This window comes from Dendrobium catenatum, unplaced genomic scaffold, assembly GCF_001605985.2.
Source record: "Dendrobium catenatum unplaced genomic scaffold, ASM160598v2 fragScaff_scaffold_1267, whole genome shotgun sequence".
In the NCBI taxonomy this organism is placed as follows: Eukaryota; Viridiplantae; Streptophyta; class Magnoliopsida; order Asparagales; family Orchidaceae; genus Dendrobium; species Dendrobium catenatum.
The window spans coordinates 539318-563488 of NW_021319729.1; the positions used below are offsets into that span (position 1 = coordinate 539318).

Here is a 24171-nt window from a genome sequence, read left to right on the forward strand (position 1 = left end):
CAGTAACAAGTGCTGTAAAAACTAATAGCAAATTTTTCTATCCTCCTCTGGTAGCCAAACGGGGAAGATAATAACAGCCATCCCAAATTACTCTAAGAAAGAAAATACTGAAAATAACAAAAGTAAAGCAGTAAACGGTTATCGGCAGAGGTCGTGCCATGTGGCTGAGCTGGCACAAGTCTTCTAATAAAGCTAATAGGTAAAATCTTAATAGGTATTATGTAATATCAGGTGCTACCCGCATCAAAAAATGAAATTTGTTACCATGCATCTAAAGAAGCTCACCCACCGGCTGCTATTGCGCCCACTTGAGACAACAGTTGCCCTTAGAAGTTTCGCTCTCAAACTCTCTTTTTTTTTTTTTTTTTTTTTTTTTTTTAATTCACATATTACTATTTGCCACTGTTTTCGTCATCCTGATTTCGATTTTTATGCTTGTGTGAAGTGTAGTTTGCCATTCATGTCAAATGCAAAGCAGAAGAAATTGTTTGATCTGGATTTGCCCTTCCTTTTCAAAGACTGGACGATCATTCCTCGCCATTTTGCTTTTCAAAATCCGAAGAAGCCTTGTATTTTGAGAAGATTAAGAAGGCTGCGAGCTCTTTTTATTCCTTCTTTCCTTCTGGTTTCTAAGAGTTGTTTTGAGAAAGGGAGTTAAAGAAGAAGATAAAGATGACGGAATACTGCTTTTTTCCTAAAAAGGTTCGCTCTCAATCTGTCTTCTTCTTTTCAGTTCTTGTGCTTTCGAGTCATAAGCCAATGAATGTATCGATTTTGCCATCCATTTGAATCAAGCAGAAGGAAGTAAGTTCTTGATCTGGATTTTACCTCTGTGTTCAAATCTGGAAGCATTCCTCGCCATTTGGCTTTTATTGTGCTTCCATGGTATTGTAAATTTCAATTATTGTCTTAAATGGTGTGCCTATAGACGAATTTTGTTTTATTTCTATGTCATTATAGTTGCAGGATACTCACATTGAAAATTCTTCCAAGAAATCTCCGCTGGTGTTGAAGATGGTTGTCTTAGCGGCTGCCATGAGCTGCAGTGTTTGTATCTGCTCTTTTTTCCTCGAGCAAATTGAAGAGCCCAGCAAGCTCCATATAATGAGAGCTAATTTGACAGAAAAGGCTCAGTTCCATGTGGTCGGAGTTAATCTGACAGATAAAACTCGGCTGAATTTGTTGAGAGTTAACCTGACAGAAAAAAATCTGCCCAATTTATTGACGGTTAATTTAACAGGAAAAAATCCTACCAATCTGGTGAGAGTTGATTTGACAGAAAAAAATATATCCCTTGCTGTGACGGCTGATTTGACCGAAGCAAATCATTCCCATTTAGCGAGCCTCAATACATCACAGATAACTTTTCCTCCGACAGTGAAAGTTAACTTAACAGATGGAACTTTGCCTCTGGGAGTTAATTTAACAGAAAAACTTTCTCATGATCCAAAACTTTCAGAATCCCAACTTCGTCTTTTCAACTACAACAAAACCAAAGCTTATGGGAGGTAATGAAATCATTCTTGACTTACTCTATTGTATCGATTTTTCAATGTTTCTGTGATGATTTGCTTGTGTTTCTCAGGGAAGAACATGGATGCATGCCAGTTTCTCTTTATGCTATTGTGTCAACACAAAGGTCTGGGAGTAAATGGTTTGAAGCTTTGCTCAATAGCCATGACAATATCAGGTCCCATGGGGAGATCTTTTACACTGTTGACAGGAAATGTAACATGACAGTGATCAAAACGGTGTTGGATAAATTGTACAGCCTCAACTGGAATGCCAGCACTTTCAGGAGGAAGAAAAAGAGTTGCATGGCTGCTGTTGGCTTCAAATGGATGCTTAATCAGGTAAATCTTATATAGTTAGAAGCTTTTCATTAAAACATAAGAAGCATAATTTTTAGCAAGATATGCATTTTGGAGAATTGTTAATTTAATTGAAATAAACGTGCACAAACTCTTCCTATGAAAATTAAGATTTTTCATGTTTTAATTTTGCACTGCCAGAGGAAAAAATTTTCTTTATCCTGATATTTCATTTTGTCTCAATGCAAACTTTTGTGTATCTTTATTGTTCCATCGATTCCTTTATTGGAGCATCATATGTAGGATTTACTACAGCTGGTGCAAGTGCTTGGCTTAATAATGCATTTGACCCAGAATTATTTTTGACTTTCATGCTTTGCTGGTTCCATGGTAGCCGTAAATACACTCGCATAATCAGGATTTGAAGTAAAAGAGAGCAAGAGAGTTTATCAATACTTCCCGCAGGGGCGGGGCAACAATTCTATACTTTACAAAATTGCATGATGATTTAAGGATAAAGCTTTCATATTATACATGGTCATATAAGAATTGTTTTTTTCCTTAAACTCTAGAGGAGGTTAGAGGTAACCTTGGGCCTAGGGGTGCAACCGAGTCAAGCCGGCTCACGAGCTGGCTCGGGCTCGACTCGGTAATAGGTTCGACGAGTCGAGCTTATCGAGCTCGTGAGTCGAGCTTGAACACGATTTTATGCTCAACAACTTATCGAGCTCGAGCTTGAACAGCCCTCCGCTCGACTCGCGAGCTCATCGAGCAGCTCACTATAGGCTCCGAAAATTCGGCCTCAACCTCCCCCGCTGCATTGTCAAGAGAGTTTTAATGGATAAAGTAACGGGATAAATTTTGGGAAGGCAAATGAGTTTGTAGATAAAACACTACCAAGAGATTTTGCCCTCATTTGGCAAGGACTTCTTGATCTTGAGCTCTGGTTTCCTAAAGGCACAAGCCCCTATAATTAATTACCCCTCCCGACAACGAGAGAGAACTTTTGAGTAAGGCTAGTCGTCAATCAGATATGTAGAGATACATGTTATCTGGCATATAGTAGTAGCATGAGTTTTGGAATTTGAATGGGTTGATATTTAAAATTGGAAATTTTACCATTTTGCACTTAAAATGGATGGTGGGGGAATGAATGATGGACTCGATCAAGATCCCATGTTTCTATTGTCCTGGGCCATCGTGTTCCCTGGTCTACTTAGTCAGAGGAGGTAGTCGACCCAACCTGACAGAATAATCCTTGTCAGCAGCTATGGGTTGCTTCGTCCAAGGGTATCTTGTAGACCTGGGGTGGATGTTTGTTTAAGAGGACAAATTTGAATCCATCTTAGCTAACAAAAGGTTTTGTGCCCTATTAATCATATCCTATTGATTTATATCTAAAAGAGTTGATGTCACTAAGGTACGTATTGGCTCTGGCCATAACCATAATTTAGTGGTGTCATTTGGCGGCAAAACCATTGTTAGAGAACACATACTACGTTTTTACTAGCAAGAAATTATTTGAGAATGGATCCCAGTGATATTTTCGACTGAGCATCAACTCTATGTGAGTTGAATTAAATTTCATTTTATCCACCCAGTAAACTATTGCGGAGGGTAGATTAATTTTGCTTTAAGTGTTTAAGGTTAGATTTCAGTTTTAAATATCATGAAGTTTTGAGATTTTTAAAATGTATGTGGAATTTTGAGTTTTGATGAGCATTTGGATGGCATTTTGAAGATATTTAAAATTACCCCCTCCAGTTGAGATTTGTAATCAACATGGCCATCATCGGGGTATTTAGGGGTATTTTTAATTGTGGATTGAACATTGGTGACTTTGTCGAGTTGTCGACATAGGATCGGATTTTGTAGGCTTTAATTATGCCTTTCTTGATGAATTTCTTTTGTCATCGACCTTGAAGGCCTTATATGAACGTATAAAACAGATATTCTGGTCGACACCGTGACCATATATCTGTTTGATAATTTTAGCCATATCGACTCCTATCTATCTGTATAGAAGGATTGGGCTCGAAATGTGGTTCATTTATTGGCCCGAACAGTATCTTTAGACGTCGCATGTGTACCTATAACACGCTCGCTGGGGCCCATGCATGTTTATGATTGCACATGCCCTTCTATGTACATATATGATTACAGTGCATACGTGAGAATTTTGTACATTTGATAGGTCTTCTACGATAACTAGTATGAACTAGTATTTGTCGTAGCCCCTCTGTATTCGTCCGTGGATGGTATGTTAGATGCACGAACATTAATCAGCAAGAAGCTTGCAAGCCTCAATAGTCTTATCCAACTCAATGTTCAAAACTCCATTGAACTGAGATTCACCTACTTCATAATGATTCGATCTGGCTTTCTCTTCCCAGAACTCATATGAGAGTCAACAAGTAACAAAGTAACTCCCTAATTATACCATCATCACCATTTTTTATTGCTATTGTTGGCTTAACTAAAGAATCAATCATTTCAACCTTGGGTGATTGCATCTTTATCAATGCCCAATACTTCAGAGTCCATGGCCACTTCCTCGAACTAACAATTGCGGCAATCAAAGACACCTCGGGCCATCTGATAGAATCATGCGAGATATCCATTCCTAAGATGATTGTTGCAACTCTTGATGTAGTTGGAATAGCATGTGTATTGAACCATTGTTGGATAATTGTTGACTGCAGGGTATCATGATGTCTTTGCTATATCAAATAATAGTTACTTTGAATAAGCTGCAGACATTTTGCCTTTTTTCGTATAGGTCTCAATGTGTTTACTTAGTGTTGAGTGACGTTTCACTAGATGGATGTTATGATATATGTTGCTCGTCACGATGATCTTTCTATGACTGTTCGCAGAGGGTGTCGTAGGTGTATGTTTGCATTTACTGTTATTACTTACAAGGATTCAGTACATTCATATCTAGTTGGGTATCACCAAATCGATGCATTAATCTACTAGTCGATTGTTGTTGGTGACAATCAAGTTCCCCTTCATGGTGGCTTCTTTCGTTTACTTGTAAGCATGATACGCTTTTCATACACATGTTGGTTGCATATTTCTTATTGTCACCTCCAAACAATTCTCTACGTGCAATATAACTTTTCATTACATTAACATTTGGTTTATGATATGAATAATAGCATTGGTGCCATTGTCAATTGGGGAGCCTTTATGAATTAGCTACAACATTCATTAAAGATTTTTGTATGATGAATTGTAGGTAGGTTGCCACATCTCCTACAACTCGTATTGGTTGTTGTTTATGGACGAGTCAAATCCAATATTACAAGTTAGTTACTGTGATTCAAAAGCTTCCACATCATGACTTTACAATTAAACAAACTCTTTCACCCTCCTGGGTTGCTTGCAACCAAACTCCACTTGCAAACGCTTTGTCCTTAAAGACAGTTCAATGTGCATGATGGGTTTGACATCATATCCAACCATATTTTCGTTTCAATGTAGATGACGGTCACAGGTTAATTATTATCATTCAAAATTTCCATGTCAAAGCTTGTAGATGGCGCAGGTGCAGGTGGATGCATAGTGCGCGGAAAGCAAAGACACATAGGGTGCGTGGTGTTAACCGTCCGGTGGACTCTATTGGTGGGAAAGGCTGGCAAGGTTGTTCTTTGTGAACAGTAGTTATCTTTTTTTTATGTATAAATCTTGGACCAAGGTGGAGACTTGTTAGATATTGGTCTTAAAATTAGATTTGTAGCTTATTGTGTAGCTTGTTGTGTATATAAATAGTCAATAGGTTGTAATAGATTTGTATGATTTAGAAATACAAATTTCATTTCCTGCTCTCCTTCTCCCTTCCATCTCTCACCCTCCTCTCCCAAGAAGCTCAAGAGGAAGAACTCTTTCCTCTCATCCAAGATTCTACAGCAAGTTACTTCTAGTATCCCATAAACACAGGAATTGCAATAGAAGAGAAGCAAAATTTATACAATTACAGAGGTTTGGATCTGTTTCATTATTTTCTAGTTCCAGGTGAGCATTTCTTCTTTTAGGTTGCTGAAGGTTGCATCAGTTCCTTATTAAAGACCAACAATCTAGAGAATTCCAAACCAAAGAAAGTACAGCAACGACCGTTGTAATTTTTGATACACGTGTAAACATCCTAGTGATGTACAGATTAATCTGCTATCTATAAATAGTCATTTACACAATGTACTTTGTAGCACTGTAATATTCAAATATTAATTAATACATTTTCCATTTGTTCTGTCTCCTTCATGTACGCCTCACGGCCTGAACAGGTTATCATGGTATCAGAGCAGTACAACTCAGGCATCTGAATTTTTTTTCTCCTCTCCTCTCCCCGCGCTCTATTTCAAACCCACGGTTCTTTCATGACTACTCCGTCTTCCTCGTCGTCTTCCACAATGGCTAATTCACATTTGCAAAATCAACCTGTCATCACGCCCCAGCTGAAATTTCTAATCAGCAATATCAAGAACCTCATCACTGCAACCCTGACCTCCGACAACATTCCGATCTTGAAATCCCAGGTGGAAAAGGTCTTCTGTACAAATGGCTTCAAAAGGTTCTTGGACGGCACGATCACCATTCCGAACAACTCCGAAGTCTCTGATCCGCAAGAACCCGAGTCCCAGGCGGCAAGTCTCTTGCTCACGGATCAACACCTTGTAGCTGCACTTTGCTCGGTAATATCTCCCTCAATCTTACCATACGTTTTATCCCTAACCACCTGCTCGGAAATCTGGTCTACTCTTCTTCATCGCCTTCAATCAACCACACGATCTCGCGTGATCCAATTAAAGAACGATCTACATCATATCACCAAGGGCGATAAGTCCATGTCCGCCTATCTACTGGACATTAAAATGAAGGTAGACGCGATCGCTGCCGCCGGCAGCCACCTAGATCCTGAAGATGTCATACTCTATACCCTCAACGGACTTCCCGCTACCTATCAATCGTTCAAGACAGCCATTCGAACAAATCTCCAACCACTCAGTCTTGATGATCTTTACAGCTTACTCTGTACTGAAGAACAGAACCTACTTCAAGAAACCATCAAAGACCTCAACGCCACACATCTGACTGACTCAGCTATGGCGCTAACTGCCTCCCGTGGACGTGGCACAAACTGAAACAGTGGCTACCGTGGTCGTCGCGGTCGCGGCACAAGAAACTCATCTGGTCCCGGATCAAACAATCCAGATCGTAATACTACCTGCCAGATCTGCTTCAAACTGGGACACTCAGCTTCCAGGTGCTGGCACCAGAGTGATCTAAACTACACGGCCAACACTTCACAAACCGCATTGTTATGCGCCGCAGAAAACACAGCTGCAACGGATTGGTACCTGGACAGTGGCGCATCCTCACATCTAACAGTTGATTCTTCTCAACTCACCAACCCAGAGCCCTACTCCGGAAACTCTCAGGTTATCATAGGAAATGGGCATCAGCTTCCCATACAACACACAGGTAATGGAATCTTGCCCACTCCTTCAGGTAATCTGGTTCTTAACAACATTCATCAAGTACCAAATCTTTCATTCAATCTCTTATCCATTTATCAACTAACCCGTGACAATAATTGCACTGTTTCTTTCAACTGTCATGGATATCAAATAAAGTATACGATGACCAATCGCATACTACTTCAAGGACCCTGCCATAAAGGTCTCTACTCGGTCCGGTCCAAACGACCAACATCGGATCTTGCTTTAATTTCGGTCACCACCGTACCGGACTTGTGGCATTTGCGACTCGGTCACCTGGCCAGAACTACACTGCAACACTTATCTGTTTTTTTCAAAAATTTGTACTAGGCTTTCAAATAGTACATGTAATACATGCCATGTAGCTAAAAGTAGACAACTTTCTTTTCCTGTTTCTTCTTCCATTACTAACTGTTCTTTTAAATTAGTTCACTCTGATGTATGGGGTCCTTCCCCCACTAGTTCTTTACAAGGCTTTCATTACTTTGTTACTTTTATTGACGATTTCTCAAAGTTCTGTTGGGTTTTTCCACTAATTCACAAGTCCGAAGCTACAAACAAGTTCATCATGTTTTCAAAAATGGTCAAATGCCAATTCAATACTAACATCAAAATCATCCGTACCGACGGTGGAGGTGAGTATCTAAACAATACTTTCAAACACTTTTGTCAACACAGGGTATTCAACATCAATATACCTGCCCCTACACCTCGGCTCAAAACGGTGTGGCTGAACGCAAGAATCGTCATATTCTTGAAACAATTCGGAGTTTACTCATTCACTCCAACGCTCCTCCTACCTTATGGGTCGAGGCTTTACACACAGCGATCCATATCATTAATCGATTACCCAACATCACCATTCAGCACAACACACCATTCGAAAAACTCTACAACAAACCTCCCTCCTACAATCACCTCAAAACCTTTGGATGTTTATGCTACCCCTGGCTTCGTCCATATTCAAAATCCAAACTATCTCCTCTATTTATACCCTGCGTTTTTATAGGCTATGCATCTCAGCAAAAAGGCTACAGGTGTCTCGATCCCATTACAATCCGCATTTTCACCTCTCGGCATGTCATCTTCTCTGAACATCTTTTCCCGTTTCACAACAACAACATCACAGGCAAAGAACCAAAATCTTCTCCCAATTACACCACCTCACCCTTGCTTCTTGTTCCGGTATCCAGCCTACACACGCCTAATTCTACTACACACACTAAGCACCAACCCCAATCACAACAACCACAGATTCCGAGCTCACAACCAGCCAATCCTCCTCTCAGCTCACCCAGTCCCGTCACTGCTTCACCTCTCCAACCCAGACACACCATGAAAACCAGACTACAAACAGGCCATCTCAAACCCAAACAAGTCTTTGATCTAACCCATCAACTTTCGGAATCCGATCCCACTTCCTACAATCAAGCCGCCCAATTTGCTCACTGGCGCAGTGCAATGTCTAACGAATTTCAAGCTCTTCAATCTCAAGGGACTTGGGAGTTAGTTCCCTCGCAACCACACTACCATACCCTTGGCTATAAATGGACATTTCGCACGAAATAAAACTCCAATGGCACGATATCTCGGTATAAAGCTCGTCTCGTAGCGTTAGGCTACAATCAAGAATATAGCTTGGACTATACTGACACATTTAGTCCTGTTGCTAAAATTCCTACATTTCGGGTTCTCATCACACTTGCACTTCACCACCAATGGTCCATACATCAGTTAGGCATATCGAATGCCTTTCTCCACGAAAAACTAAAAGAAACAGTCTACATGAAGCAACCTCCGGGATTTGTCGACTCCAATCATCCGTCTCATGTCTGCAAACTAAACAAAGCTCTGTATGGACTCAAACAAGCCCCGCGTCAATGGTTTGAGACTCTAACCGGATTTCTTCATCAATGTAAGTTCACCACAAGTAATTCTGATCCCTCACTTCTTATATACAAACAAGATAACTCCACCATTTATGTTTTAATCTATGTCGACGATATTATACTAACGAGTAACAATGACTTGGCCATCAAACACATACTGGACAAACTGCATACTCGGTTCAACATGAGGAACCTGGGCACTTTAAATCATTTTCTCGGCATCACTGCCGAAACTACACCGTGCGGTCTACTCCTGCATCAATCCAGGTATGCTGAAGACATCCTTCATCGAGCAGGTATGCAAAATAGCAAGGCTGTTGCCACACCAATGTCCATCAAGACCACTCACAACCGCTCGTCTGCATCCTTCTCAAACCCCAACCTATACCGGCAGCTCACAGGTGCATTACAATACCTAACTCTTACACGACCCGTCATCGCCTTCGCCGTCAACCGTGCTAGCCAACATATGCACCAACCTACTGATCAGCATTTTGACGATCTCAAGAGAATCCTACGCTACATCCGCGGCACTACTCACCACGGTGTCACTGTCAATGGCTCCTCGTTAATCCTCTGATCCTACTCTGACTTCGATTGGGCCGGTGATCAGCAAGATCGCAAGTCCACAACGGGTTATTGCAACTTCCTCGGTGAAACACTCATCTCCTGGAGTGTTAAGAAGCAAACAACCATAGCCCGATCATCTACCGAAGCCGAATACCGGGCAATTGCCGCAGCTACCACAGAAATCATTTGGCTTCGATGACTTCTTCAAGAGCTTGGCATCCCGCAAGCAGCACCAACTACTCTTAATTGTGATAACACCTCCGCAATTGCCCTCGCAAATAATCCAGTCTATCATGCTCGCACCAAGCACATAGAGATCGACTGTCACTTTATTCGCGAATGTATCAAGAATCAAAACATCAATGTACATCACATTTGCTCCAAGGATCAGCTGGCGGACCTTTTTACCAAATCCCTACCTATTTCAAGATTCAAGCTTCTAGCCAACTAGATGCTAACTCCTATTGAGTCCTCAGCTTGCAAGGGGATATTAAAGACCAATAGTCTAGAGAATTCCAAACCAAAGAAAGTACAGCAACGACCGTTGTAATTCTTGATACACGTGTAAACATCCTAGTGATGTACAGATTAATCTGCTATCTATAAATAGTCATTTACACAATGTACTTTGTAGCACTGTAATATTCAAATATGAATTAATACATTTTCCATTTGTTCTGTCTCCTTCTTGTACGCCTCACGGCCTGAACAGGTTGTCACCTTGCAGGTTGCTGGAGGTTGCATCAGCCTACCCATTAAACCAAACAAATTTAGTCCAATTCAGATTCTAATTATACGATTGGATAGTTTTTACGCATCACTAAGCTGCAGCTCTTGTTTCCGTCCAGAAAAATCGATCACATCATCATCCCAAGAAATATCAGTGTTGTTAATAGCTTTTAGGCATGTGATATCACCAAGTTAACAAATAATACGAAGTGCATGCTATGTTTATCACTTTATCCTCCTTCAAATCGCAGTATAGTTATTATATTCCCCACAAATTTCTGTTTTTCAATGAGTCTGCGAGGTTAGACTAATTCCCTACAGTTTTTTATTACCCTAAATCCCTTGGCTTTTTCAGGGAATCTTGGATAACCATGAAGGGATTGTGGACTACTTCAACCATAGGGGAGTCTCAGTAATACTCTTGCTCAGAAGAAATCATCTTCGCCGTTTGGTATCTCAAAAAGCAAACAATCACGATGGTAAGGTCAAGGGATTGAATGGGGCTCATAAAGCTCATGTGAGCTCCAAACAAGAGGTCCATAAATCTCACTTATGCTTGAAATATGAAGCTGTTTGATACTTCAAAAGCAATTAACTAAGCTTTTTCTTCCCCTTTAACAACTTATTATATGCAGGCTGAAATCCTTGCAAGCTACAAGCCCAAACTTGATGCAAAGCGTTTAATCCCAGCCCTGGAACATATGGAAAGGTTGGCTACTGATACACTGAAAAACTTCAGAGGCACTCGCCACATGGTTGTCTATTATGAAGATCTCGTTCAGAATCAGACTGTAAGCGATACAAAGCTTTGTGAAACCTATGAGCACTTATATTCTTTGAAACTTAGTAAATCCATGCATTATATCCATTCAAATCATTGATTTTTTTTTTTTCATGTATCATATTTTGTCAAAAATATTTTAAAATATGCATCTATTAAACTTCAAATTTATTAAAATATATTCTTGATATTATACTCCTATATTTATATATTTTTGCTTTGTTTCTATGTTGTTATCATGTTACGTTTGGACATGTGTTTGTTCTTATTTTTTATATTAAGTCATTAAGAAAGGTGAGAATACCTATAGTGTTTTCAAAATTTCAAAAACACTAATTTATCTTAAGGAGATAAAAATAGACAACTATCCAAATATATTTCTTAATGTTTTTTATTAGATTTTTTTCTTTTTAATTTTTTTTTAATGTTCTTATTAGATTTTATGTAAGGTTATGACTTGATATCAATCTAAATAAGATTGAATATATAATATATAATTTTAATAGGACAGATGTTAAGAATTATCGTTCAATATTATTAGAAAATAAAATGATAATTAGATGTGATAGATTCTAATTTATTAGATGTGATAATTAGAGTGAACATAAGAACTTTTTTATTACCTTTTTAAACTATACATAAATAAATAAAAAAGCTACATTCCCACACTTGTAACTTGATTAAACTCTTATCTGTTTGGTACTCTCTGTTCTTTAGCAAACAATGATGGAAGTGTTGGAATTCCTCAAAGTGCCTCAGAGAACCTTAATTAGTGGGCATGTAAAGATACACACGAGGCCACTAGCACAGCAGATTGAGAACTGGAGGGTTGTAGCTAAGGTCATCAAACGCTCAAAATATAGAAGATTCATTACTGTAAATGACTATGAAATTTAGCTCATGAGATCATCTGGCTGGATGTTGATTTGCTTCTCATTCTGTCTTAGTTTTCTTCTTCTTTTTTTCCCACTTTATTGCTTGATCGAGCAATAAAGGAAGCTTGATTGGATGAAGGATCTACTGCTGTAGATCTTGTAAGTGTAACTACTGTAATAATTGTGCTCGTTGTTTGCAACATTTGTGGATAATTTGCATTGAGATTTCTATGGTATTGTTTTATGTTCATTTAGATCTCTATTATTTTAATCTGTTGTTCGATGTTCATTCCCACTTTCTTTTTTAATCTGTTGCTTGATGTTCATTTAATCTCTATTATTTTCAATTTGTAGATTATGTACCGCGAGGGGGTCTTAGTATTTATAATAAGATATTTTTTCAATTCAAATGCATAAGAAATGCGTTGCTTGCTTGAAATTTGAAAATTGCTTCATCTTTGTTTGGTTATGACACTACATGAAAATCACATTTTACTGGCGACAATTTGTTCATTTTCTAGCAGATTTGGAAGTTTCCGGTGGAAAACTTTTCGACGGTAAAACACACGTTGGAAAATTTTTCCGGCGGAATTTGTCCGCTTGAATAATTTAAAAAAATGCCAGCAGTAGTTGTTGCCCGCCTGGCCTTTCCGTTCGCGCTGCCTTGTTAACTCACCTTTACACATCAGCATTATATGGCTTATTATTTACTTCTTTACCATGTACTATCTATATATAGCTTACATTTGTACCTTTAACATGATATAATATACATAGTTCTATTCTTGTTTCACCGTGCCTTTCTTCTTCTGTCTGGCTTGTTCTTTCTCTGTCCAGCCGGTCTTCATGGTATCAGAGCACCATTAATGGCGGATCAAGATTCGGCGGCATCCGTTCCTCCTTCTTCTTCCAATCTCTCCAACTCTCTTTCCGATTTCGTCGTTCCCACACCTTTGAAGTTCTTGATCTCAAATCTCAAGATCCTTGTTCCCACCCAACTCACAAATGATACCTATGCCATTTGGAGGCTTCAACTTCTTCAACATTTCTCTGCAAATGGCTTCGCCGATCATCTCACCGGCGACTGGGTTTGTCCTACCGACACCAAATCCTCCGACTATGCCTTATGGCGTCTAATGGATCGAAGCCTTGTTTATGCTCTTCTTGCGACCATCTCTCCGTCCATTCTCTCCTATGTCATCTCCTCTTCCTCTGTTCATGACATTTGGGTGATTCTTGAACAGCATTTGCAACCTACAAATCGTTCATGTGTGATTCAACTCAAAAGCGAACTTCACAACATTCAAATGCGGGATCATTCTATGCAACAATATCTCACTAAAATCAAAGTTCTTGTCGACAATATTACCGCAGTCGGTACAAAACTCGACACCAAGGACATAATCTTGTACATCCTCAATGGACTTCCCTCTCTACCCACAATTCGTTCAAGTCTGTCATTCGAACATCACAGCAACCGATCGACCTTGATGCTCTTTACTCACTTCTATGTAGTGAGGAGATCGATCTTTAGCATGAACATAAAAAAGAATTCAATGTCAGCCCGATTCCGTGGCTCTTTACACGAATCGTAACTCATTCTCTCGTGGTCAGAGAAACAATCGATACTCAAGAAACAAATCTTCATCAAATAGACCGAACCCGACATCTTCGAATCAACCGTTGGCAGCATCGTCCGTCTCGTCTCCAGCTCAAAGTCGCCCAGAACGTCCGCTTTGCCAAATATGTGTCAAACTAGGACATTCTGCAATCAACTATTGGCATAGGTGTAATCTTGGCTATACTCCTCCCACCTCTGCGACCTCACGCGCGCTGCTCGCTCAGCAAAACCCTCACTGCACCACTGACTGTGTGCTTGATTCAGGTGCTTCAACTCATCTAACACCCGATCTTGCGAACATTCAACATCTAGCTCCCTATCAAGGATTGGACTCCATGTTTATTGCAAACGGAAACTCTGTTCCAATTCAAAATACTAGACAAGGACTTCTGCCGCTATTGGATTCTGCTCGTAAGTTCAATCTTCGCAAAATTCTTCATGTTCCTTCTATATCTCATAATCTCATTTATATTTCTAAATTGACGACTGACAATCATATTTCTATTTCTTTTGACGCTAACAGGTTTGTTATTAAGGATTTGCAGGACCTTCGACCTCTTCTGTTTGGTCATCTTCATGATGGCCTGTACCAAATCAGCATCCCTCCTCATCCTACCAATATTGTTCTTCAAGCCACTACCTCGAACACTCTTCTTTGGCACACGAGGCTCGGTCATCCTCACCAACGCATTCTTTCCAATTTAGCTTCACATATTCCAGACTTATGTTATAAATCTTCTTTTTCGTGCACTTCTTGTAATGTGGCTAAAAGCCACAAACTCCCATTCAATAAAAATGTAACTGTTTCGTCAAAACCGTTTACTCTCTTTCTTTCTTATGTTTGGGGTCCTCCCCCTAACCCATCACTAAATGGTTACAAATACTATGTAATATTCATTGACGATTACATCGTTATTCTTGGTTATATCTCATGCATTCCAAAGGTGAATATTTTGCCAAATTCCAACACCTCTGCTTTCTCATTAAAAACAACTTTAACACGCATCCTCAAGTTTTTCGTTCAAATGGATGTGGTGAATTCACCAGCAAGGCCTTCACTGAATTTCTTCAAAATAACGATATTACACATCAAATTAGTTTCCCTCATACCCCCGAGCAAAACGGTCTTGAGGAGCATAAACACCGACATCTTTTAGACCTCACCAGAACTCTTCTTCACGCTTCCCACCTCCCCTCATCCTTTTGGGTTGAAGCTGTTTCCACAGCAAATTACCTAATTAATCGTTTGCCCACTAAATCTCTCTCCTTTCAAATGCCCTATCAAAAAGTTCACGGTAAAGTTCCAGCTTCCTATAATCATCTATGCACCTTTGGTTGTCTTTGTTTTTGTGGCTCAAACCTTATTCCCTCAATAAACTCACTCCTCGTTCCCAAGAAGGCTTCAATGGCTTAAAATTCTAAGAGATATCTATGAAAATATCTTAAACTCAAAACTAATTAAAAAAAAAAAAGAAGAAAATGATGAGTTAATTACAATGGGGTTAGCTAAAGTGAGGAAGCCTATTATAGTCTCAATACGCCCATGAAATTAGAGTAAATGAACCAGAAGGAAGAAGGAATTATAGTTGTAGTTAGCAAGTAGCAAATGTTTGGGGCTGAAACCTAAGCTTTATTTGTGCCAATTTTCTTATTGCTTTCTAAAATAGTTTTTTAGAATAAAAATTTTTAGAACTATGAATTTTTATACTAAAAAACTGCTTTAAAATGAAGTAAATAAGCCATCCCAGACGAAGCCAAGGCTTCATTTTAAAAAAAGTGGCAAAATAGAAATTATGATTGCATTTTGAAAAGCAAAACAGTAAGAAAGTTGTACCAAATGAAACTTTAATTTGTTAGATTTGTTATTACACATCATAAACAAGAATGTTAAAAGTGCTAGGTGATAAACCAAGGTTTTAGTGAGTGAACTCGCAAGAATTATAGGATTAAAAGTTTTTCATTTCTTAAATAAATATTGTGATAAGAAAGTTTTTTTCAACTTTTTATCAAATTTGGCTTTTTTTTCTATAAGGCCTGCAATATTTTATGACGCAGAATGTTGATTATTATAAGAGAAACACAAAATTAAATGTTGCAAGGATGAGGATACTCAGGTGGATGAGTTTACTCTTATAGATAGAATGTGAAACGAATATGTACATGAAAAGATTAGAGTAATTCCCATAGCTCATAAGATTAGAGAGCCATCTTAAATGGTTTGGTCACATATTTCAACCTTGCGATGGAAAAATTATTACACACGGAGTCCAGATGTAGCTTGTGTCCAGACTCCAATCAGAATAGGTCATGTCAACCTGTACACACACTATGTTCAATTTATACACAAGCTGTATTTGTACAGTGTAATGCCTACGTGGTCGTTTATGATTGGAGTCTGGATGCCGTCCAAACTCCGCAAGTAATAATTTCTCCTCGTGATGACTCGATTAAGAGAGTATAAGTATGAAATCTAGCTTATGTTAAGAAAGACAGAGGTAGAACTAAAAAGATTTAATTATAAAGTATTAGAAATCACCTATCTTTATTACGAAATGAGAATTTGACTCTTAATAAGATACAATATTTAAAAAGTAATTTCATGCACATGCATATATCACATGTACAAACATCAAATTCAAGATCTTTTAAGTTTCATTTGGGACGGTTTTCTTACTGTTTCTTAAAGCAGTTTCATAGTACAAAAGTTTTGATTTTGTACTAAAAATTTGTTTTAAAAATAGTAAGAAAACAATCGTAAACGAAACATTAATTGATAGTCTAAATTTCCTATCAACATAAAAAAACAACCGTTATAAAAGTGGCTGGTATTTTATTTTTTTGGGACATTTAGGCCATTAAAGGCAAACACATACAACGCATACACATAGACTCGAACCTTGGACCTCTTAGTTGGAAGCCTAAGCTCTCAACCAATAGGCCAAGGAGAGTTGTGTGGCTGGTATTTTATATTCCAATTCATTAGGCTTCTAACGAACACTGAAGCTTAGATCTTACTGAAAAGGTTCTGCTCCTAAAGAACGGTCTCTATTCATCAGCAGTTGGAAAGGAGACTTTGTCGACCAAAGCAATGGTAAGCTCTCCCTGTAACCATCCAATTAAAACAGTTTAAACATTTCCAGACTTAGTGGGAACTGGGAAGGACAGGGAATCCCGGTCTTTCTGGTACTTGGAAGAGCGCCAATGACCTGGCCATTGTCCCTGTAGCATCGTCTGCCATGATTTTTTTACTACTCTTAAAATAGTTTTTTAATATAAAAAATTTAATTTCATTAAAAAACTATTTTAATAAGCAATAAAAAAGTCATCTAAAACGAAGCCTAAGACTTCATTTTTTGCATTAATTATATTTTCTAATATAATGCAGTTAGAACTTCCATAGTACTATTACCCTCAATAGCCAGGTTCTATAAATAATTTTATGCTTCGTTTGTGACAGCTTTTTTATCACTTTTTGAAATAATTTTTTAGTACAAAAAATTTTTTTTCAAAAAATATTTGTACTAAAAAATTATTTTATAAAGCGATAAAAAAATTGTCTCAAACGAAACGTTAGACATTAATTAGATTTACGTACTCACATAGGGCAATTGATGAATCCACTTACAAAAACAAAATCTTATCATTTACAAAGATTGCATCGTTAATAATACAAAATAATATATATATTTACATTCATTTAGATCATTCTCTATATATGTTCAACAAAATGGTGTATAGTAATCTTAAATATAGAAATGAATATGTACCATCATAAGGTATCTTCTTCATTAGCATTTATTTAATTGATTCCTTGACTTTCTTTAAAATAATAATATATATGTAAATATATGGTGAGCAATAAGCTTATTAGGTTTCATGGAAGCTATCGTAAAATTCAGGATTTGTTTCGGATAGTTTTATTTCTGTCTTGTTTTTCATAATACAATCATAATTCCATTTGGCTAATGTTTTCTCGTTGTTTTTTTTTTAATTGTATTAAGAAGCTATTTTTTAAGCACGCGCGTCTAAAAAAGATATTTTTCCCATCATTATTTTGCAATTAATTTTACAAAAAACAACAGCCCTCCCAAGCAGACTTTTAAGGGAAAATACAGTGCACCATTGAAATCACTTGTAAACATGTTAAACGAACATGCTTGTACATAATCAATACACTGATAATAGAACTAATCATTTCATTCCATTATTAATAAAAACAAAGAAATTGTTTGCATATATTTCTATTTGTGGGTGATTCATCACCTAATACCAAATATAGTCTTGCTAGAATTTTGATTTTCCTTTTTTCCATATTTCTATCTCATGTGTACATTCATTATCAATATTTGCTAGCATTTTGAGTTTTCTTTTGTCCATATTACATGTGCATGAGTAATATGTAAAATCATGTTAAATTACATTCATAATCATATAATATACGTAGGATTACATTATGAGTAAAAAATAAGGACCCGAATCCAACCCGGAATTTGAAACGGGTCGAAGATCATGATCCGAACCCGACCTGTTTTTAAAACGGCTTGACCCTAACCTAAAAAAATTGGGTCGGATTCGAGTCGGTTTTTTGGATCGTGCCAATTTTTGACACCCCTAATGAGGATTGAGGATCATCACAAAACATGTAAATTACAACTTATATGAATCAAGCATAAACATAACATTCATGCTATGTATTTTTTTGAATCCCTTAAAAGGTTGTCTTGTAATATGATCAATAGTCTCCATATCATCATCATAAATATCAATCCATAAGATAAATCAAATGAAAAATCATACAAAATGCTCTCAAAAGAGGCCAAATATAAATACTCTATCTATAAAATTCAATTAAAATCTATCAAATTCATATTTCATCCATTGAATCATATATGAAACACAAAAGTGCACACAAGAGATAAAAAAACATTGCTTTCTAAGATAGAGAGATGATTACCTACGCCACTATTTGAAAAAGCTGTCACAAACGGAGCCTTAATTGAATTTGGGGAATAAGGGCTTAATGGAACTAGGTTTTGGAGGAAACAGGCAAGCAGGGGTTGTGGCTCAAACTTGACTATTTGCTTCCTATTAAAAGCCTCTCAAACAAATTTTTAGAGGCCCAGCTTTGTTCATTTGTAGGAAAGTTCCCTTATTTAGTTAAATCTGAATTAGATTTATTCTTTTATTCATGAATTAAATAATATGACATGACTATAGATGATGATGATCAAACTCTATTATAATTATGTTATTTACATACCCCCGATTATAAGGATTTTCGTAATGCCATATTATATGAAAGATACATAATTTCATCAAGAAAATATAATTTGTAAAATTTAGGTTTTGTTTGAAACAGTTTTCGTATTGATTTCTAAAACAGATTATTAGTATAATATTTTCAAGTTGAAGAAATTTTTATATTAAAAAGCTGTTTTAGAAAGCAGCAAAAAAAACCGTCCCAAACGAAGCCTTAGTGTGTTTATGAAAATGAGCGAGATGAGAGATCAATAGAAAAAAAAATGACAATTTAGTTTGATATAATTACAGTGATATTTTTTCTATAATCATAGGATTTAGGTGTTGTGACCAATAGGTTAATTATAACTTTCCATGGTAATGGCATATGTGTACTAATAATATATTATTTTTATGATTATAAATTTATATTTGTGTGTGTGAAATAATGTTATATATAGTATTGTTGGCCCTAGCCATTACATGTTTAAGGATGTATGATAGTATGGGTATCAATATTTGGCTTGATCGGAAAATTTTTTGATTTGGATCAACCCATTTGGCAAATGGGTCGAGTTCAGGTTTAATATCCTAACTCGTTTTTAAAATTGTGTCAGGTTCGGGTTGACTTGAAAACCTGAATGTAAACATATTCCCGCAACCCCAATTACAGGAAATTTCCCACAACCCTCATTACAGGAAATTCGCTATTTACCGGCAGTTTCATCGCCGATATTAACTTGCGGTTTAACCAGCAGTTTAACCGGGAAATTTTAATAATAAACCGTCGAAAACACTGACAGTAAACTGACCGTTGGACATACCGTCAGTTTTTCTTCAGGCGTCAACAATTACCGATGGTTTGGCTGTCATTTTTAAGAGACTTTTTTCTAGTGGTCCAGACAGCCGAAAGCCGTCGGTAATTGCCTTAAAATTTGCCGCCCCGCCCCTATCTCCTCATCTCTTCGCATTTCGTATTTTTCATCCAGAGTTATCTCGCTCTCTGCTCCGACCTCCATTCACAATAATCCGGTCGCCGAAGCCCTAACTCCGACCGCGGCGCCCTAACTTCGGCCTCCACTGCCCTTAGTCCGCCCGCCGACGCACTTAATTAGTCCTACTGACGCCCTCAGTCTGACTGCCAATGCCCAAAGGTGATCTCTGTGCATTTACTTTTTTTTTTTTCTTTAGTCATGGATGTTCTCAGTAATCTTTGCACATATCATTTTGCTTTAATCATGGATGGTAGGTTGATTTTGGACAAGCCCTCATTTTACTTTAGTCATGGATGTTCTTGTTGATAGGACTAGAGATGTTACACTTTGATTTTTTTTTTCTTATGATATCATTGTTGTTGATAAGACTAGAGAGTAAGTTGAAGGTAAACTTGAATTATGGATGTCTACCTTAGTTAGATTGTAGAGGTTCTTGCTTGAGTTGATTTAAAATATGATGTGGATATTAAGTGTCACAACATTTACTTACCAAATATGAAGGTGAAATAGATGGGGATATTATCAGAAGAAATCAAGTTGGATGGTTGAAGTGGAGTAATGCATCAGGGTTGTTGTGTGATAAAAAAAGTCCCCCTCAAACTTAAGGGAAAATTCTATATGATGGTGGTGAGACCTGCAATGCTTTATTAAAAGAGAAGCATAATACTGAGTTAAGTTTTGTAGTGATAAGTCACCTTAGTTGGTTTGGTCACTTAAAACGACAACCTTCTGATGACCCGGTTAGGACATGGAGGATGCCTGAGCATGGCACGAGGATCAGAACAAACTTTAAGAGATGATCGTCTCGACTTAGGGACATGTTCACAGACATTAGAAAGTCTTGGCAGCATCCATTATGGATTGAATAGAGAGTATGTGTAAATTTGAGCAGAGCTTGAGCGAGCCCTGAGTTCATCAAATTGAGACAGTAGAATAAGCAAAATAGAGCATCTAATTGTGAGGGTTTAGGAAGCACTTTTCATACGAGTGGATCAGTGCATCATACTGAACATAAACGATGACTGGTAAAACCTTTCCTATGCGGTTTATTCTGGTGGTTTGCATGTGAAATGTTGGCAAACCTCCAAAAATTTTCAAAACCGCCGAAAAACTTACTTTAACAGGTGGAACACGCTGCTGGTAATTGACGATTTTCTTATAGTAGTGCCTAGCCCAAGCCACACCACATTCATCCCTCGCCGTGCATTCCTAAACCTCACCTCTTGATGCCCACTTCTTGCACCCACACACTCGCGGCCTGTCGTGTCGCAACCCTCACATTGCCTAGGGCTATCAAAATTGGGTCACGAGTCAGGTTCAGGTCTAACTAAGAACTGACCCAACACTATTCGATCCGACCTATTTTTGCAAACGGTCGATTTTTCAAGCCATCCCTGTCCCATTTCATTTACCTTGCCAATAAAAGAAAGAAAGGAGAATGAGAAGAGAAGGGAGAGAGGAGAGGAGAGGAGAGGAGAGAGAAAGCTTTCTAGGGCTATTTAATCCATAGCTTCTATTACAAAAAGTGTTCTGATCATTGTAAGTGACATCTACTCTATATTTATTTTCAATTATTTTGAGTTTGATATATTTCTTTCCTGAAAGTGGTACAAATATGATATATTACGTTTTAGTTAATTTTTCCTGTGTAACTTTTGATATGTGATAAATTTCGTCATTTTGATCATTTTAAAATGTATATTCACTAAATAAAGCTCATCTAGTTGACTGGCATTTTCATCGAAAAAAAAATACACCAAAAAATCACAATTATCGACAGATTTCTGACAGAATGACATCTGACGGTAAATAAGGAGTCAGAAATGCATTTCCAATGAAAATATTCTGCCAAAAATCTTTCTAATGGATTGTCGGCAGATTTCAGGATAAAATAAATGACATTTTTCTCGGGGGATTCCGACAACAGAAATTTCTGCCATATATTCTGATGGAATTTTTCGCTGAAACTTCCGTTAGATTACCAACAAAATTTTCGACCGGAATTTACAACGAAAAAATCCTTCAGTAATTTGCCAGAAATTCTAGCAGATTTTTCATCGGTAATCTGCCAGCATGCCGATTATAAATTCATCGTATCATTTTTTCTGACTGAAAATCCACTAGAATTCCTTCGCAAACAAGTAACATAGATAAAAAAACACCCTCTCATGTCAATTATTCTACAATACAATCTAAAACTAATATCAAATATTCAAAACAGTTTAGATAGGCTAATATTTCAACATTGCAAATATTTGATGTGTACATATACTTCCCTAAAATATCGTATAAGCCAAATCATATGGTGAAATATCAATATATTCATCACATAAAATATTGAGCATATGATGACTAGATTAGTAGAGTACATGTATTAGATCTAGGGCATGTTATGAAAGATAAGAGGGAAACCTAAAAAGATGATGTTAGGAAGTATAAATGAACTTTTTTTATTATATTTAAATGAGAATTTGACTCTTAATAAGATACAATGGAAAAAAAAGATTTATGCAGCCGACCTCACATTGCTATTGTATTTTATATAATATATATAAATATATTTATATTTATATTTGAATATTATATAAAAATAGGTTAGATATTCAAAATAATTGTTATTATTTATTGAATATTACATAAGACGATAATAACGGGTGGCGGCAGTACCTGGCAGACTATACAAGCGGTAATCAAAATGGTTTTATTTAAGGAAATACAAACAACTAAAAGTCAAATTAATTATTTTCAAAATAAAAAATAAAACTGCTAAAAAGGATAAATCAAAACTATTCCAAAAAATAATAATAATAAAAAACAAAAAGTTATCCTAAATTCCTAACAGCCCTTTAATATCCTTACAAACCCACTAGTCCAAGAGAGCCGCGCGCGGCCGTCCGGCTGCCCATCGCCGGTGCAATGAATGCATGGTTTAAAATAAGTATTCAGCCAACTGTTTCCAACTCTCTCTGGTACTTTAGCTCTACAAATATAGCCAGTTCGAGAGCATGAAGGCAATAAGAAGCTCTTCTTGTTAGCCAAGAAGCATATAAATTAACAAGGAAGGTTATCTTCAACACAGCTTCTTCCACTTGCTAGCTAGCTCTCATCTTCTACTAACATTTCAACTTCTTCTTCTTCCGCCACTTACTCTCTCTCTCTCTCATGGCTAACATTAAGAATCCCTTCTTCGTCATTTGCGCTTTCCTAGTTGCCATCTTCATCCTTGCTCACCAGTCCTCTGTGTTCTGCGAAGGAAGACAAATAATGGAGAATGGCAGAGCGGCGTGCGTGAGATGCCTTAGGGAAGTAAGCAGCAACAGAAACGGAGAAATAGGAGAAGGTGAGAGTGAAGTTTTTGCGGACATGGACGATGCCCGGCCATCTGTACCAGGCCACAGCCCTGGCGTTGGCCATGGGCTTGACAAAGAAGACGTCAAAAGCAACGTATGAGATTAATTAACTGAAGGCTGAAGCATTCTTGTTCGTTTTATTTGCTCATTCTTGGTGTTATCGATCGATCTGTTGTATGTGTTAATTTTGCGTGGAAATGGGCGTCTTGCTTTATTTTTAAAATTGATGGATGTTTTACATTCGATTGGCTTATTTGGTTTGTATTTCCTCTGTTTTCAAGAGAATATATTAATTGTATGTGGTGTACGTATGCGGTGTACGTATGCTTATGTGTTTTTTTGCTTACATTGATATCCTTATAATTAAGAAAATAAAATAAAATACATTGTTGTTACATACTTGATACGTCATGCAAAAATTATCTTGATCGAGCACGAATCTCAAGGCAAAAGCTAGTTGGAAACTTTAAAAATTAAATTCGAGAGCATATGAACTCCGATTGAATCAAACGACACCAAATTCGACCCAATCCGAGCCCAAATGAGTCCGAATCTAGGGCTCAAAGCGCTGTTGGAAGGTTCAAACAGCAATTTGAGTTACCAAACGGTCTTCGATTTTGACGAGCTTATACTCGAATCGAACGGCTCGACGAGACAAATCCAACGAGCCCAAGATCGCTAAATTCCGACATCATTAAGGCCTTCAAATTCCCAACGAACGGTGCATGATCAAAGGATTCGATATCGGCCGTCCATTCAAAACACTCCCAATTCGTCCCTGATCTCACGCCTATTTACGGGCTATGCCACT

The 24171-nt window shown here is 37.5% G+C and overlaps 1 protein-coding gene across 2 annotated transcripts; it reads left to right on the plus strand.

Annotated features, from left to right (window-relative positions):
- The first annotated feature begins 444 nt into the window (after positions 1-444).
- Positions 445-14618, plus strand: LOC110114104. Of its 2 annotated transcripts, XM_028699380.1 has the most exons (7): positions 445-702; positions 961-1508; positions 1586-1853; positions 10856-11035; positions 11136-11291; positions 13771-14188; positions 14301-14618. In XM_028699380.1, the coding sequence occupies exons 1-7, from the start codon at positions 673-675 to the stop codon at positions 14480-14482; spliced, it is 1782 nt and encodes a 593-aa protein (XP_028555213.1). In that variant the 5' UTR covers positions 445-672; the 3' UTR covers positions 14483-14618. The 2 variants fall into 2 exon arrangements, with proteins under 2 accessions (XP_028555213.1, XP_020702527.1); XM_020846868.2 differs by lacking the exons at positions 13771-14188; positions 14301-14618 and adding an exon at positions 11999-12410.
- Positions 14619-24171: the final 9553 nt, after the last annotated feature.

What these genes read in the sequence shown, in the direction of transcription:
- LOC110114104 (XM_028699380.1), top strand. Translation starts at nt 673, where the DNA reads ATGACGGAATACTGCTTTTTTCCTAAAAAG. An exon ending in TCAAATGGATGCTTAATCAG is followed by an intron (nt 1,854 to 10,855) that starts GTAAATCTTATA and finishes TGGCTTTTTCAG; the next exon opens with GGAATCTTGGATAACCATGA. An exon ending in GCCGCTATTGGATTCTGCTC is followed by an intron (nt 14,189 to 14,300) that starts GTAAGTTCAATC and finishes TGACGCTAACAG; the next exon opens with GTTTGTTATTAAGGATTTGC.